Source organism: Urocitellus parryii, chromosome 15 (assembly GCF_045843805.1).
Source record: "Urocitellus parryii isolate mUroPar1 chromosome 15, mUroPar1.hap1, whole genome shotgun sequence".
In the NCBI taxonomy this organism is placed as follows: Eukaryota; Metazoa; Chordata; class Mammalia; order Rodentia; family Sciuridae; genus Urocitellus; species Urocitellus parryii.
This window is the reverse complement of record NC_135545.1, coordinates 30,131,399-30,148,940: the sequence shown is the minus strand read 5'-3', so window position 1 is coordinate 30,148,940 and position 17,542 is coordinate 30,131,399. Positions and strand designations below refer to the sequence as shown.

The following is a 17,542-nucleotide window of genomic DNA, read 5'->3' as shown; positions in this document are numbered from 1 at the left end:
AATTAAAGAAACAAATTTAAAATTTCTTTTTACCATTGATAAAGACTTTTTTTTAAAGAGAGAGAGAGAGAGAGAGAGAGAGAGAGAGAGAGAGAGAGAGAGAGAATTTTTTAATATTTATTTTTTAGTTTTCGGTGGACACAACATCTTTGTTTGTATGTGGTGCTGAGGATCCAACCTGGGCCGCACACATTCCAGGCGAGCGAGCTACTGCTTGAGCCACATCCCCAACCCTGACAAAGACTTTTAAAAAATTATAATGTTTGCTGTTGGAGTATAAAATGGTAAAATCTTACAATCTTAACTCAGTTGTACAGTCTTGAGATATGAACATATTTCATGCCTTGGTATCTAAATGAAGAGGGTAGGTTACGAAAATGGTATGCATATAGCTTCATTTTTTTTCCTTTGTGGTACTGGGGATTGAACCCAGGGGTACTCAATCACTGAGCCACATCCCCAGCCCTATTTTGTATTTTTTTTTTTTTTGTATTTTATTTAGAGAAAGGTCTCACTGTGTTGCCTAGCACCTTGCTTTTTGCTGAGTCTAGTTTTGAATTTGCGATTTTCTTGTTTTAGCCTTCTAAGCCACTGGGATTACAGGTGTGTGCCACTGCGCCCAGCAACTTCATTCTTATTAAAATAATAGCTAATATATAAACAAAAATATAAAGAATACTATTTTAAAAATCAAAATTATTTATGCCTATTGTTTGGCAAATATTATTAAAAAAAATTCACAGTATTAGTAAGGACAAAATGTATGCTGCTAATGATAATAAAAATTACTACTAATACCTTTACCATAAACTTGGCAGCATAGCAAAATCCATGAAAATAGAGGAAGTAGTGGTGCATGCCTATAATCCCAGAGGCTCAGGAGGCTGAGGCAGGAGGACTGCAAGTTCAAAGTCAACCTTAACAACTTAGCACGACCCTGTCTCAAAATTTAAAAAAATATAAAGGGTTGGGGTTGTGGCTCCATGGTTAAGCAGCCCTAGGTTCAATCCCTAGAATTAAGAAAAAAATAAAGAGGAAGTATTTTCAGTTCAAGGAATTAACCTAATAGGGATGAATATTTAAAAAAAGAAGCACATTTAAATCCAGTATTCATTTTTGAGTACATAAATAAATGTTATCTGTAGGAACCAATAGCAAGTATTAAAACTCACATTGCAGCTGGGTGAGGTGGTGCACACTGGTAATCCTAGCTACTTGAGAGTTCTGTGCTTTTCTGAATTTTTATGCTTTTTCTGAGGCAGGAGGATCACAAGTTCAAGGCTGGCCTCAGCAACTTAGTGAGACACTGTCTCAAAATTAAAAAAAAGAAATAATAATACTAGTAAAAAAATTAAAAGTTTCTCTTGGAGTCTTTCTGGAATTTCTAAAGATCCAAGGGAAGAAAACTTAAGTTCTAAAAAAGAAGGTTTCACTTTTTCTTGCAAACATCAGTATCACTGGGCCAACAATTAAATCAAAATGAAAAACTGGAAACATTTATGATGCTGTTGGGGATATAGTTATAGCAAATTTCTGTCTCTTAAAAATTCCTCTAAAGTATAACTTCCTTTCATAATATGGCTTCTTTCATAACTGGAATAAGATAAATCATATCAAACTCAGTTTAAAAAGTACTGTCATGTACAGAGACTGACATCATGGGTAGTCAAAGAATATGTTTAATAAAAAATAATTAAACTTCCATTTGCTCTATAGAACATCATAGAAAGTAATTTAATAAATTACAAATGACTTTTTAAGACGTTTGCTCAACTACAGAAAGCAAATTCAGACTACACAAAACACAACTGGTAAATATTGCAAATGTCCAAAAGAAAACTTGGACTAAGACTTGAATCATGAAACCTGAAACAAGGGCTATAAATACAAGGCAATACCAGCTATACTTCTTTAGTAACTACCAACACATACTTGGATATCCTTTCAACTGCAACTTTAGTATTATGTAATTCTACTGATTTTTTCCTTATAACCCTTAACTTAACACAATCATATTTGCATGTGTTTTTTTTCCTTAGCTGATAGCTGGAGAACTCCCCCCCCCAATCAATATTACATAGAAATGTCCTGAAACCCAAGAGAATGTTAAAGTTAACATTAGCTTTAATGCTGTGAAAACTGTAATTGCCTTATTACATACAAAGAGAATCACTAAGATGTTAATCAAATTCATTTGACCATAATTAGGAAAATACTTTATCTCATAGATTTGATATAAATTAGGTTTTAGTTGAGAAGATCTAGGGATTTGTTCCTTTTTTTAATCTGGGGAAAGAAAGGAATAAAGATCATGTGGGTAGAACTAGAGGAGGGAAGGGAAATATGGATGGTGTTGAAATACTCCACTGGCAAACTAAGTTAATTGTGTTTGAAAAACTTTGGCTATCTCAAAGGTGTATTCTAGTTAAACAAAAGTGCAATACTGCAAAGGGAAGATACTAAATATGTAATATAGCATTTCCATGATGAAGAATTACTACCCACTTCTCCTGGATGGGCATAAGAGTGACTATTGCTAAGACATTGCATAAAGGACTATCAATTCAAAGAACTATTTTGGGAAAATACAAAAATCAATATAATCCCAATGGAACTTATATAATTTTGTAAATACATATAACACTGTCTCTCTAATAAGGGGTTAGTTATTTTACATACAGAAACATAATTTACTGGTAAAGGTCTTGGAAAACCTAATACAATTGCTTACTTCATGACAAAACAACAGTTCTATCAAAATAGTAAGTTTTTTTTTTTTTCTGTAGGAGAGAACTGGGGTACTCCCCTTCCCTTTATTTATACCCTTACAAACTTTATTACTGACTTATTTGGGTACCAAAAAAATGCAAACATTTCTCTCTCCTTAGGATGTAAATATTTTTATGTTCAATTCAGTTCTAATTGTTTACAATGTATATGAAGGTGAACCTGGACCTCTACCTTGTCAGAATAATAGCAGCTTTAGTAGGAAAAATTGAATCACAAATTAAATATCAGACAAATTTTACATGGTAAAGGATTCTAAGAAATTGAACAAAAGCCTTGGGCTTCATTTTTGTGGTTCATAGGTATAACTTGTACATCTTTTTGAGATTATTCAAAGTGCGCTTGCAAAATGGGCAGCTCAGTATATTTAATATAAACTGATAACCCAACACTGATTCTGAGCAATATTTAGTCTTCTTACACCTACAAACTTAAAATGAACTTAGGCTATCTGCATTATTACTTTACCACTATTATCTGCTATTTCGGAATATTTCCATGACATAAAACACAAAAAGAAATCTACACAAATAAAGCAAACAAACATTTTCTTTTACATGAAGTATGCTGTGTTGAAAGTTCTTTTCAGTGGCATTTCATGAGTCTGCTTTTTCTGAACCCTGGAAACAGACATTACTCATCTGAGACATAATTATTTCTAATAGGAGGCCAAACTTTGAAAAGTTAAATCTATGTCTATAGGGTGCCAAAATCACATGACACAGGATTATTTTATGACTTATTTTACTGATTTCCAAGTTAAGCTCAGCAAAAAGCAAGTCATATTCCTTGTCAGATTAACATGATATATAGGATGTGTTTAAAAAACCCCTGAAAACAAGTACAGAATTAGAAACGAATGTAAACTTCCTAAACTAACTCAGCTGAGGTAACAGGTAGCCAGTTAAATTGGCTAATTGGGAAACTTATTTCTTCTTTAAACATACTTGTACCTGAATTGGAAACATCAGCAGTGCATCACAACACTAGAGCATTTTCATGTAATTAAAGCAATGGATGGTGATGTAGATTCTACAGCTTTCATGACATTCATTAGCTGCCCAAATTATTGCTGAGTTTTGATCTGTAAATTATAGGTGTCAAGGAGGCTGTAAAACTATATTCAAATTAAATCAGTAATATGCATAAAGTATTCTGTGTTCACTGCAAATATATTAAATATACAACTCTTATTGAGCATAATTTTCATAAAATTAACCCCCAACAAAATTATAATGCCTTTTGTTGTAGTTTTATACGTTTATGTATTTGATAGTACATACGAGTTCAGAAACTTATGAATCTTAAGAAATATTACATGCAAAACGTCTCTGAAAGCAGTTTGCACTTCTAAACAAATAACTGAAATGTTCGGTCAGTAAGTTATTGATGCACTCAACACTGGGATATTTACAATTAAAGAAAAAACTCAAAATTAGTTCATAATTTAAGTGCAGAGTCTGGGAATCAGTCTTCATTACTAGAATCTGAATCCTCGGATGATGATGATGTACTATCAGATCCAGATGAAGCATCAGCTTTCTCTGAACCATCATCTGTGCTGTTTTCATTGAGAGGACTTGGTTCAGTTCCCCGTTTGTCTTCCTGATCTTTACCTCTGGAATCTTCTTCCTTTACTTCTACAGACTTAGATGAGCCTAAGTCACTGTTTTTGCTTTTCTGTACATCAAAAGTATTGGACTGGGACAAAGTTGGAATATGAAGATTAAGGCCTGGAGTGAGAAGCATCCCTGGATAAAGTATATTAGATAGTAATAGTGGGTTAAGAGCTAACGGGTTGGCAGCTGCAGCTGTATTTAATGCAGCAGTTGAGGAAGTTGAAGGAGAACTTGACACAGAGTTTTCCCCACCATTCTCTGAACTTTGGCTCTCTGTCCTTTCTTTTTTTCCTTCTTGCTCCTTAGAGTCATTTCCCTTTTTCTCTTCTGCCCCAGAATCTGCAGGCTTTGTAAGGAGTCCTCCCATGCCCAACAGATTTGGTAATCCCGCCATTCCTGATAGCAGCATGGGGAACATAGCAGCCATGTTTTTAGCTTCTCCTCCAGAAGAAAGGCCAGCAGGCATTCCCATTAGCCCTGCAGTTACTTGCAGTGATTGCAAGTTCTGTAGATTTTGTTGTAAGGCCTGAAGAGTTGTGAGATCCACACCTGGAAGTAATCCATTCGTTAACAAAGGATTGCCTGAAACATTGGTGGCAGTTGCAGCTGTTGCTGCTGTGGCCTTTGCAATTCCACTTTTAGGGCGTCTCCCTCGCCTGCTTACTTCCTCTCTCACCACTGGACCAGTAAGAATACGTTCATACATACTTTCTGGAAGAAACCCCTGGAGGAAATATGTATTCATTAATAATTCAATAACAATTTGTTAATAATAACTGTATGAAAATAAAATCAATAGCAATTAGCCTCTATAAGTAGCCTATTAAAATAATGATTTATACTTATTCTGTATTGACATGAAAAAAATCAAATATAGAAGACATAATCTATTTTTTTTTCTATTATAAATTATGGATTGAAACAGCTCTTTCACTTCTGAGTTTATCACAGAAAAAGAGAACAGAAAGATGCCTTTAGTTTCTTCCCTACTGTAAGGCATGAAGTTTGTAGAACAGAAAACAATATGATCCAAAGAAACTTTTTCACAGATACTTTCATAACCCTTACATGTTTCCCATTACCACTTATTTTAGAAGACCAAAGGAGTGGCCCTCTTGTAATCTAAAAGAACAATAAGGATAAGGGAAGTAAGTTAAAGTGAGATGTATCATTTGAATTTCACTAACAGTTACTTTGTAATAAGGAAGATAAGAATGAAGCTGAAAAAGGTAGTCAAAAGGAGGAAAGATCACTTGGGCCAGGACAGCAGTAGAACCTGTACATTGGGAATCATCAAGTGCAGAACAATGGAGAATCTATGTTGCTTTCACATAAATTCTTCCGTGATTTTCTGGGACACACAAGTCTTAGAAGTTTTAGTTTAGAACTATTGTACCAGCACTGTCTAATAGAAATATAATGCAAGCCATATATGTAATTTAAAATTTTCTAGTTGACACACTACTAATGGCAAAATTGAAATTTGTGATATTAACTTTAAGATAATCTATTTAAAACATAACCAAAATATTATCACTTCCATATGTAATCTGTAAAACTTAAGGTATTTTACATTCCTTTTTTCTGAATGAAGTTTTCAAAACCAAAACCAGCAGGCGTGGTGGCGCCTGCCTATAATCCCGGCAACTTGGGAAGCTGAGGCAGGAGGCTAGCAAGTTCAAAGCCAGCCCCAGCAACTAAGCTATTTAGCAAGACCCTGTTTCATAATAAAAAATAAAAAGGGCTGGGAGTAGCTCAGAGGTTAGGTACCCTTGGGTTCAATTCCTGGTACCAAACAGAACAAAACAAAACACAATACCAGCCAAATTTCAAGTGCTCAACAATAGCCACATAAGCATAGTGGATAACCATCTGCAACAGTGTACCTCTAAATAGTAGGGTTTAAGGAAAAACTAATGGGACTAATTTTTTTTTCCTTTTGTGATAATGGGGATTAACCTAGGGGTGGTTTACCACTGAGCATTTTTTATTTTTAACGTGAGACAGGGTCTCGCTAAGATTTCAAGGCTAGCCTTGACCTTGCCATCCTCCATCTTATTCCAAGTAGCTGGAATCACAGGTATACACCACTGTGTAAGACAGGAATATTCATTAATTTTGTTTTGAATTGATGAACTTATTCATTCATTTGGTCCTGGGCACTGAACGCAGGACCTTGAACATACCAGGCAAACATTCTATTTCTGAAATTATATCCATAGCTAGACCAATTTATTGTCTTCTTTTTACATTAGGATTCACTACAGAATCATGACAATAAATACAAAGAAAAGATATCATTAATAACATCACATTCAGAGGTAACTACTGCTAACATTTCAGGATGCATTTCTCATTACCTTTTGCACTTAACAACACATTCTACAATTCTCCCCAGCTCCCCTTCTAAGATAAAAAATAAAAATCTAATTGTACTTAGATTTATAGGCTTCCCTTTTCAGTTGGACACCTATAAACCTGTAGAAATAATAACTATTATTTCATTGCCATTTACCAAATGGTTGGGAAGCTTTACTACTCCAAGATGTTAACTATTATCACATTTAATATACCGTGAATGATTTCTCTCGTCATCAGATGTTCTTCTAAGATACAATTTTTAAATAAGTTGCATAGTTTTCCAATATTTGGATGGACCACAAGTTTATTCCCAATTCTTTAGAAACTATTATACCATGATGAATATTTTATTTGTGTATTTGTGTGTGTGTGTGTGTGTGTGTGTGTGTGTGTGTGTGTATGTGTAATGTGGATTGAACCCAAGGGCACTCTACCGCTGAGCTACTCTACCGATGAGCTGCATCCGCATCCCTTTTTATTTTTAGGCTCTCAATAAGTTGCCTCAAACATGCAATACTCCTGTCTCAGACTACTGATTATGGGTTTGTACTACTCTATCTGGCAAGTATCATTATATATATTTCTTTGCCCACATATCCGACTATTATTTTAATAAAATTGTTCAAACAGTGCTTAAAATAAAAACAAACCATTATATATTGGTTCTGGATTCTTTTTTTTTTTTTAAAGAATTTTGTAATAGTGGGGACTAAACCCAGGACTTCACACCTTGCCAACCTTTTTATAGTTTCAAAATTTTGAGAGGGGGTCTTGTTAAGCTGCACAGACTGGCTGCAAACTTGTGATTCTTCTGCCTCTACTTCCCCATTAGCTGGAATTAAAGATATGTATCATTGTACCCAGCTTGGTTCTGCATTCTATCAGTAAATATCTGGGAAATTTGCGACATGTTGTGGAAAATCACAAATATGAACTAATATTAGGAGGCTGAGGCAGAAAGATCACAACTTTAAGATGACACTGGGCAACTTGGCAAGACTGGCTCAAAATAAAAAACAAAAAGGGCTGGGGGGCTGGGGTTGTAGCTCAGTGGTAAGAGTGCTTGGCTAATACACGTGAGTCACTGGGTTCGATCCTCAGAACCATATAAAAATAAATAAAATAAAGGTATTGTGCTCATTTACAACTAAAATATTAAAAAGAAAAGGACTAGGGATGTAGTTCAGTGGTAGGACACCCCTGCATTTAATCCCCAGTATTCAAAAAAAAATTATCATCACATGTTTTTTGATTTTTTAAATATATATATATATTTTTAAAATGTTGATGGATCTTTATTTATTTATTTATATGTGGTGCTGAGAATTGAACCCAGTGCCTCGCATATTCTAGGCAAGTGCTCTACCACTGAGCCATAGCCACAACCCCTCATTACATGTTTATAGAATATTTTATTAATTCTTAATTGAAAGTCTAAGATATCATTAAACGGCTGGGTGTAGTGGTGAATGCATGTAAACCCAGTGACTTAAAAGGCCGAGACAGGAGGCTTGCAAGTTCAAGGCCAGTCTCTCAGCAATTTAGTGAGACTTGGGATGTGGCTCAGTGGCACAGAGCTTCTGGGTTCAAGTCCCATTACCTAAACAAACAAACACTGTGTGTGTACACTTTTAATTATATAATTAAATATATTATATGACTATGTAATTAACATAATAACAATTAAATGGCATCTAACTTAATGAGAGGAGTTAGCATTTGTGAAATACTCACAGATTGCTTAACAACATCTCCCCATTCAGGAGCTACTCCATATTCTGAATTTTCTTTTAGGAATCTACATAAGTCTTTCAAAGGGGGAGCAAATGCACCTCCAACCTGTAAATGAAAAACAGATTGTTAGATTCTTAGCACATTATTGAATATAAAACTATTTCTTTTATATTATTTTCATTTGGTACTGTACAGAGTTTATTTCTTTGAAATATATATATTTTTAACCATCTTCAACAATCTTTATATTTCAAAGGACTACAAGAAACTATATGGATTATTGATATACTATATAAATGTGTGATCATGTAAATTTTAAATGTTTTAAGTGGAATAACTAGAATAGGAAAATGAAGAACTATCATTTACTGTGCTGGTTGGGTAGTACAACCTGGATAAGAGTATAGCCTCTAGTCAGACTTAACAGTTATAGGAACTTGAACAAATCAGTAAATCTCTTTTGAGCCTCAGTTTCCTCATTTGTAAAATGAGGATAACAATAAGACTTCCCTTACGGCTCTCTCTGACCCCAGTACTGAGGAGTCAACCAAGAGGAACTCAATCACTGAGCTACATCTCTAGCCTTTTTTATTTTCAGTTTTGAAGCAGAGTTTTGCCAAGTTGCTGAGGGCCTCACTAAGTCTCTGAGGCTGGCATTGAACTTTAATCCTCCTGCCTCAGCCTCCTGAGTCACTGGGATTATAGGCATGCACCACCATACCTGGACTTCATTCAAGTGTATTAGAATACTATCTAGCATATAATAAAAATTATTATTATATGACAATATTATGCTAAGGACTTTATATATATTTTAGTTCTTACAACTTCCTTTTGGCAAAGTATTACTTATATTTTCCTAATGAAGGAAAAGTTATATAATTTGTCTAAAGCCAGGTAGTAATGTTAATGATAGAATTCAAACTGAGATCTCAAAAACCTATACTCTTATTTACTTATGATATAAATTAACACTAAGAGCATGAAATGATATATATCTTTTGTGAAAAGTCATAAGTAAATTTAAAAAGATAAAAAACAATACATATAATAATTAGCCTAACATTGAGACCAAGTATTTTTTTAAATATTTATTTTTTAGTTTTAGGTGGACACAATATCTTTATTTTTATGTGTTTTTTAAAAATTTTTTTTAGTTTTCAGCGGACACATCTTTGTTTGTATGTGGTGCTGAGGATCGAACCCGGGCCGCACACATGCCAGGCGAGCGAGATACCGCTTGAGCCACATCCCCAGCCCATTTTTATGTGGTTTTGAGAATCGAATCCAGGCGAGTGCACTACCACTTGAGCCACATCCCCAGCCCTGAGACCAAGTATTTTGAGACTTAAATTAATATTTTATTTGGGGGCTTGAGATGTGGCTCAGTGGTATAGCATTTGTCTGGCATGCATGAAGCCCTAAGTTTGATCCCTAGCACTACAAAAACAAAAACAAAAACCCACATAAAAATTACATTTGGATAAATGATTTGAACCTACCAATTTAATGTCCCTTTGAATTCTAAAGATACTTCTTAATTCCTTTTCCATACCCTTTTGAGTTAATATATACTATATCTCTTTTTTCTTTTCTCTTTTTTTTGTGGTTCTGGGGATGAAACTTGGGGACTTGTGCATGATAGGCAAGTGCTTTTCCACTGAGTAACATCCCTAACACATGTGTACATACATATATCCTTGATAGGATATAGACAGGATTTGATGTAGTCAGCTATATTACCTATAAGTGTCCTTAGTTTGTGCAATTTATTTTGCATTCTCTTTTTTTCATTAATGTTCATTAAGCCTCAATTTAAATTGGAAGTCCTCTTGGGGATTTAGTAAAAAGATTCTTTTCCTCAGTAATTTATCAAGCAAAGCCTATACCTCACAGGCTCAAGACAATAAAGAACTTTACAAATTAAGGAAAATGAACAGGAGCCACATGAAGCTACAACAATTAAAAATAAAATTTAAATGTTTATTATTAAACCTACAAGTAACAATTGTTTCATCTTAAAATTGGCTAAGACAAAAGAAGAAAAAAAAAGTTAAGACAAATTCAATTATAGCAAAGATTTGTCACAAATATATGCAAGTGCAAGATTAAAATGCTACTAAATATTCACCTTATTCTTTCTCTAACACATCTATGTTATTACTGTAAAATACTAACAAAAGCTAAATGAACTCCAAAACTGGAGGAAAAACTGGCATTAATTTTAAAGAGTTGGTGTATAGAACAATACTAGAAAGTTGGTGTTCTTACTCTCAGACCATGTTTTCTTTCTTAGTTTATCACTTACTTATCAGAATAAAAAATAGTATGTCAAAGCTACATTTATAAAAGGGTGTCAGAAATCTTGTATTATTTACTTTATCAAGTAAAGACACATCTGTCCATGTGTCTCTTCCTTAGATCAGACTTTTTCAACCCTTGCACTATAGACATTTTGGATTGGTATTGTGGGGTTGTACTAAATCTCACAGAAAGATTAGCAGCATCTGGGTTAACTGACTTCTACTCAACTAGATTCAAGTAGCACCCTCTCTCCTGCTCACCACTCTGCTCATTCATGGTTATAAAAAATGTCTGCAGGTGGATGAAGTGGTATACACCTATAATCTCAGTGGCTCAGGAGGCTGAAGCAGGAGGATTACAAAGCCAGACTCAGCAACTTAGCGAGGCCCTATGCAACTCAGAAACATCCTATCTGTAAATAAAATATAAAAAAGGGTTGGAGATCTGGGGATCTGGGTTAAGAGCTCAGTGGTTAAGAGCCTCTGGGTTCAATTCCTAGTAAAGCCTCCAGATTCTACCAAATGTGCCATGAAGGAGCAAAATTGCCTCGTGAGGTGAACCAATGCCTTAGGTGTAGTGTCCTTGTGTAGGGCACAGCCACATGCAACGGCACTGCTTACATACAGATATGTTGAGAAGCTTGCTTATTTCATTTAATAGCTCAGTCATTGATACAGGACTTAAGTTATATAAAATTATTATCCCCCACAAATCTGCTAAATTAAATACATTTCCAGGTTTTGTTACAAAATAATGCATAATGAATTGGTGTTCTAAGAGAAGTCCTACATATTTAAATCAATGTTAAAGATTAACCACAAATACATAAATACCTTTCTGGCATTTCTTCTGTTAATCAGCTGGACGCGTTCTTCTCCAGTGAGAGTATTAACATCAAGTTTATTGGGGTTTCTGCAACGATGCCTTTTTTGTTTGGGTCTTCCCTCATGAAGCTGCACTCTCTAAAACAGATAAAGAAACATCTTTAAAATGTGTACTTCTGCAAAACTATTCAAAATATTGCAATTGAACTGATTCAAATTTAATCCTATGATGTGGAAGCATCTATCTTTTAGTAATTCACACTTTAAAGTAGGGGCCTTCTATTGGCTCTTGAAATGAGCAGGATTTTGTTAGTTTTTTCCTTAAATGCCCTCAAAAACTACAGAACACCTGGACAGTGATACATGAAGGGGTTACCAATGATGCTGGAGTGGTTTCCTCTAAATTGTAGTTATTTACTTTTTCATCTGTTAAATTTTCTCCTTCCTGATATGTTCTGGGAGAAATGTTCCAGACTTTCGCAGTGCTCTGACAATTTATAATCTCTGCTAGTAACTTTCATTTTTCTTCATCTCACTAATTATTTTCCTCGTGTCATGTAATTCTCACAATACTAAAAGGTATTCTTATCTTACAAAAGGGACAGTAAGGCTCAGAGAGGTTGTCTTCCTCAAGGGGATACAACTAGGGCTGGGGATGTGGCTCAAGCGGTAGCGCGCTCGCCTGGCATGCGTGCGGCCCGGGTTCGATCCTCAGCACCACATACCAACAAAAATGTTGTGTCCGCCGAGAACTAAAAAATAAATAATAAAAATTCTCTCTCTCTCCTCTCTCGCTCTCTCTTTAAAAAAAAAAAAAAAAAAAAAAGGGGATACAACTAGTAAGTGGAAGAGACAGATTATGAATGCATATTCACAGGCCTGGAAGTATAGCTTAGTGGTAGAACATGCCTACCGTGGGAGTTTCGATCCTTAGCACTGCAAAACAAAACAAAGCAAAAAACCATATCCAATAATATAAAATCTCTTTTCTTCAAATCATGCTACTTATCTCTACAATTGTTGACAAAAGCAGGCCTTGATGTTTGTAATTATTTCTAACCAATCATAACATTCCAAGAAACAAATGATCAAATTCTTCAGTCCCACCACAGCCTAGATACTATTCAACTCACATTTTTTATTCATTTACTATCACTGCACTCACTCTTCCACATATGCTGAAATATCAGACTAGTCACTGATTTATGAGTATGTCTTACAGTCACATCCCCTTGTAACTCTCTTTATAACTTCTAAAATGCCTACATGTTCCTCTTATGTTAACCTGGTCAATGCCTTCTTGTTCATTTTTTATGTATCAGATAACAGTTTGATTTCTTATCTTCTGCCAGTACTGTACTCAATTGTTCCTGTATCTGTACCCATGGACAGAACCATAATTATTTAGTTATATCTTCTATTCTTCTATTTTTTTTTTTTTGTACTGGATGTTTAACCCAGGGGCAATTTACCACTGAGCTACACACTCAGCCATTTTTGTTCATTATTTTTTGACAAGGTCCCAACAATTGCTTAGGACCTTGCTAAATGGCTGAAGCTGGCCATGAATTTATGATCATCCTGTCTCAGTTTTCCAAGCTGCTGAGATTTCAGGCTTGTACTACCATGCTCGGCATATCTTCTATTCTTTAGTGGAACAAATGCTGCCTTTGTGTCTAGGGTGTATGTGTGGGGGGAGGAGTAACTGGAAATTGAATCCAGAGATGCTCTACCATGAAGCTGCATCCCTGACCTGTTTTAATTTTATTTTGAGACAGGGTCATGCTAAGTTGCCAAGGCTGGGCTTGAACTTCCTGCCTCAGCCTCCCAAGCAGCTGAGATTATGGGTGTATACCTCCACACCCTGACATAAATGCCACCTTTTAAAAACACGTTTTTAAGTCTTAATTAAAAAGTTACATAAAACATTATGGTAAAAACTTTATTTGCAATGAAAATGATAAGTGGATACAAAATTGAGAATATTAACAAAAACTCTTACAGTGATTAAGATAAAGGTATGGAAATCCTTCATAGACTAGAGTATAAGTACCACAAAAAGAAAAACTTCATGTTGTTCACTCTTATATTTTCAATCACTAAAATTGTAGTCACTCAATAAAAATTTGTTGGCTGAATATGCTCAATTTGCCAGTTGTAGTGGCATACACCTGTAATCCCAGCAGCTTGGGAGGGCCTAAGCAACTTTGGCCAACAGGGTCTCACTGAGTTGCTTAGCACCTTTGATAAATTGCTGAGTCTGGCTTTGAACTCAAGATCCTCCTATCTCAGCCTCCCAAGTTGAGGTAGCAGAAAACTTCATTTCAGTTATCCATTTGATCTTCATAAGGGAGGCAAATAGAAAAGGACTGTTGAGCTCACAGTATATAGGATAAAACTAAATATTTTTACCTTATTTTTTTTTAAAGAGAGAGTGAGAGAGGGGGGAGAGAGAGAGAGAGAGAGAGAGAGAGAGAGAGAGAGAGAGAGAATTTTTTAATATTTATTATTTTTTAGTTCTCAGCGGACACAACATCTTTGTTGGTATGTGGTGCTGAGGATCGAACCCGGGCCGCATGCACGCCAGGCGAGCGCGCTACCACTTAAGCCACATCCCCAGCCCATATTTTTACCTTATAAAGTACACAGAAATCTTACAAATACTGACACAAAATTTAGTATGTTACTGTCTGATAATAAAATTCCAGAAAATAAATATTTCTGAGTAAGAAAGCCCATAAGATAAGTAGATAGTATTTCAGAGGTTAAGAAGAGTGCAAACTAAATATAAGATTCTCATCTTTAATTAACATAAACTTGTGCATCTGCAGAGACACAGACGTCATACTCTTATGGTCTGAAGTAGAGCTTAAGAGCAGAAGTTTTGGGCTTAGGATGTAGCTCAGTGGTAGACAACTTGCCTAGCATGTGCAATTTTGGACTTTATTTGCTGTGTGGCCTTGGATTTTTTACTTAAAATTCCAGTGGTTCAATTTCTTTATCTATAAAATAGTCACAATAATACCATTCTAATACAGTGGTGAGAAATAATAGATATTAGGAGTTAAATATAATGGCAGACAGAGTTAAATTTTTACTATGACCAATATTAGAAAATAAATTCTTTGAGAAAGTGTCAGAAGTTTTATACCTTTCAATTTCTATTGGTTCTAACATGCTACTCATATCAGAAGTGATTTTTATTATTAAATACCTGTTGAATAGAGAATGGAAAGTGGAAAATGACACTATAAAGAAATATATATTTCTTTAGTTGTTGATGGACCTTTATTTAATTTATTTTATTTTATATGCAGTGCTAAAAATAAAAAATCTAGTGCCTCACACATGCTAGGCAAGTGCTTTAGCACTGAGCCAGAACCCCAGCCCCTAGTTTTCCTAAATCTTAAGCAGAGCAAATATCTAGCACAAGTGGATGAAAAATTACGCTTCATCATTAAGGGTTTGACAAATCACAGAAATAATATATACCAAGATCTTAAAATATATCACCTACAGGAATAAAAGCTCCTAAGTCTTCCACATAACCTGGGTGCTCCTTAAGCCATTTTTCTAAATCCTTTCTCTTCGGTGCATCATCTCCTGCAAGTCTTGTCCCATCTTTAAGATTAATAACTGGAACTGGACTTTCTGTATCAGGAATTCCTTGAGGTTGAGTATAGGATAGTGTTGGATTTATCCCTGTGGAAATCTGTGAGGTGGTTAAACCTAAAGTAACCTGCAGAAAAACACCAAATGTAAATTTATTTACATGCTTCAATGAAGTAGTTCTTTCTTTTTTTTGGTTCTTTTTAGTTATACATGATAGTAGAATCCAATTTGATATTATTATACAAGCACAGAATATATTTTATTCTAGTTAGGATCCCACACTTGTGAACGTGTATGATAGTAGGATTCACTGTGATGTTTTCACATATGGACATGGGAGTGGTTCTTTATTGAAGGGAAAAAAGTTCTTCCATTAAATTCTGCTAAATTTTAATCTTAAGATTTTCATGAATCTTATCCAATGTCAGATTCTACTAATAATACAAAACCTGAAAATACATAGTACACTTCTAATTTTTTATTAACATTATATTTGTAAAATCACATAAGTGCAATGTGTATATTTATGGGATAGAATTATGAACTCAAGGATCAGTAATTTTTAGTTACTTTACTTACATGATTAGGTGGTTTATTTCTGTTAAAAAAGAGGATGTCAACACCTTCTACATTCTTCCTCCTTCCTCGTCTTTTTTTGACTACAGGTTGGTTGTCTAATATCACTCCATTGGCACCAATTGTTGATTGAATGGAAGTACCTAATTAAACACATAATTAAATCAAATTAAACACCAAAATAGAGATAAAATTTTACTTCTTAAACAAAGTGAAAGTAATCAGTTTTCTAAATTTATATGGAAGTTTAATTCTTATTTTAATTATCATAAATCAAGCAATTCTTGAAATAAAACATCACTACCACCTCTACTCCCTAGGGCTAGGGATATAGCTCAGTTGGAGTGCTTGCCTCACATGACAAGGCCCTGGGTTCAATGCCCAGCACTACAAAAAAAAAAAAAAAAAAAAAAAAAAATCACCCCTGTTTCTCAATTTTAAACTTGGAGGTGTCTAACAGGCTTCTTTGAATTTTTGACTTGTCTTCTCTTTTTGAGTTGGAAGCTTGCCTTTCTCCTGTTCAAGACAAACCCTCTCAAACCCATTAATTCCTACAGTTTCTAAAAGCTTATTTTTAAAATCAGTCATTTCTATTTTCTTCAGATTCTCCTTCTCAACTCAAAACTATGGCCAATACAAACATAAAATTAACTTCTTCAAGTCTTTGTAACTCTGAAACTTTTAAACTGAACTATATTGTGCTGCTTCTTAATAAAGGCACTAACTTATTTCTCAATTTCCCATTGTTAATTCCTGCTCCAACCTACTTAAGACATTTTCTTTAGGATCATCAGTAAAGTTTTAGTTATCAAATTAAAGTTGACCTTCCTAATTTTAGTAAGCACTTAATAGTTATATTTGTAAGAGGTATGAAATAGTTCTATTCATTAATAAATCATCAAAAACAGAATGAAAACACAGAAATATTATTAAGTCTGTTTTATAAATGAGATCAGAAGCATTGTCACTTGCTTAATGTCACAAGAGTTAATAAAAGACAGAATTCAACCACTGGTTGCTTAGCTCTGTCATCATTTATCTGCTATTCCATATAGTTTCTGGAATGAGTGCTTTAGTTTTGTCTTCTTGTTGTAACCTGTGCTATTTTACTTTCCTTCATGAATTAAGTTATATTTCACTTGGTGTATTTATATAGGCTTTCAAATTAAATTCAAAAGGTAATCACAAGAATAAAAAAGGTACAGCCTTTTGAAAATTAAAAATTTCAATAAAAGCATTTGCTAAGCATCCAATTATAGACTCTGGGAGTACCTAATTTTAACATCTATGTAGTATCTAATTGTACGCCATGCTCTTTAGTAGCCACTTTATTAATGTAATCTACACAACAGTGCAACTTCTTTCCTATTCCTGTTAATCATTTCACAAATAAGAACAGGCTCAAAAATGTTAAAGCTTTCCAAAAAGTCACGTCCAAAAGACAGATTCCAGATTTTCATATATACAATTAAGACAGATGAGGGCTAGGGCTGAACTCAGTGGTGAAGCGCTTGCCTTTCAAGTGTGAGGCACTGGGTTTGATCCTCAGAACAACATAAAAATAAATAAAGAGGGGCTGGGGTTATGGCTCATCGGTAGAGCACTTGCCTCGCACATGCAAGGCACTGGATTCAATTCTCAGCGCTACATAAAAATAAATAAGTAAAATAAAGGTATTATGGCCAACTACAAATAAAAAATAAATTAAAAAAGAAAATAAATAAA

General features: G+C 34.5%; 1 protein-coding gene across 1 annotated transcript in view; it reads right to left on the bottom strand.

Moving 5' to 3' along the window:
* Positions 1–1,674: 1,674 nt before the first annotated feature.
* Chd9 (chromodomain helicase DNA binding protein 9) overlaps positions 1,675–17,542 on the bottom strand; it is a 182,754-nt gene continuing 166,886 nt past the window's right edge. Inside the window, exons 36-40 of the mRNA XM_077793223.1 lie at positions 15,821–15,960; positions 15,147–15,368; positions 11,639–11,767; positions 8,502–8,606; positions 1,675–5,130 (exon numbers count right to left, since the gene is read on the bottom strand). Of these exons, the coding sequence (XP_077649349.1) occupies positions 4,255–5,130; positions 8,502–8,606; positions 11,639–11,767; positions 15,147–15,368; positions 15,821–15,960 (1,472 nt within the window). The 3' untranslated portion in view covers positions 1,675–4,254. The remainder of the gene's footprint in view (positions 5,131–8,501; positions 8,607–11,638; positions 11,768–15,146; positions 15,369–15,820; positions 15,961–17,542) is intronic.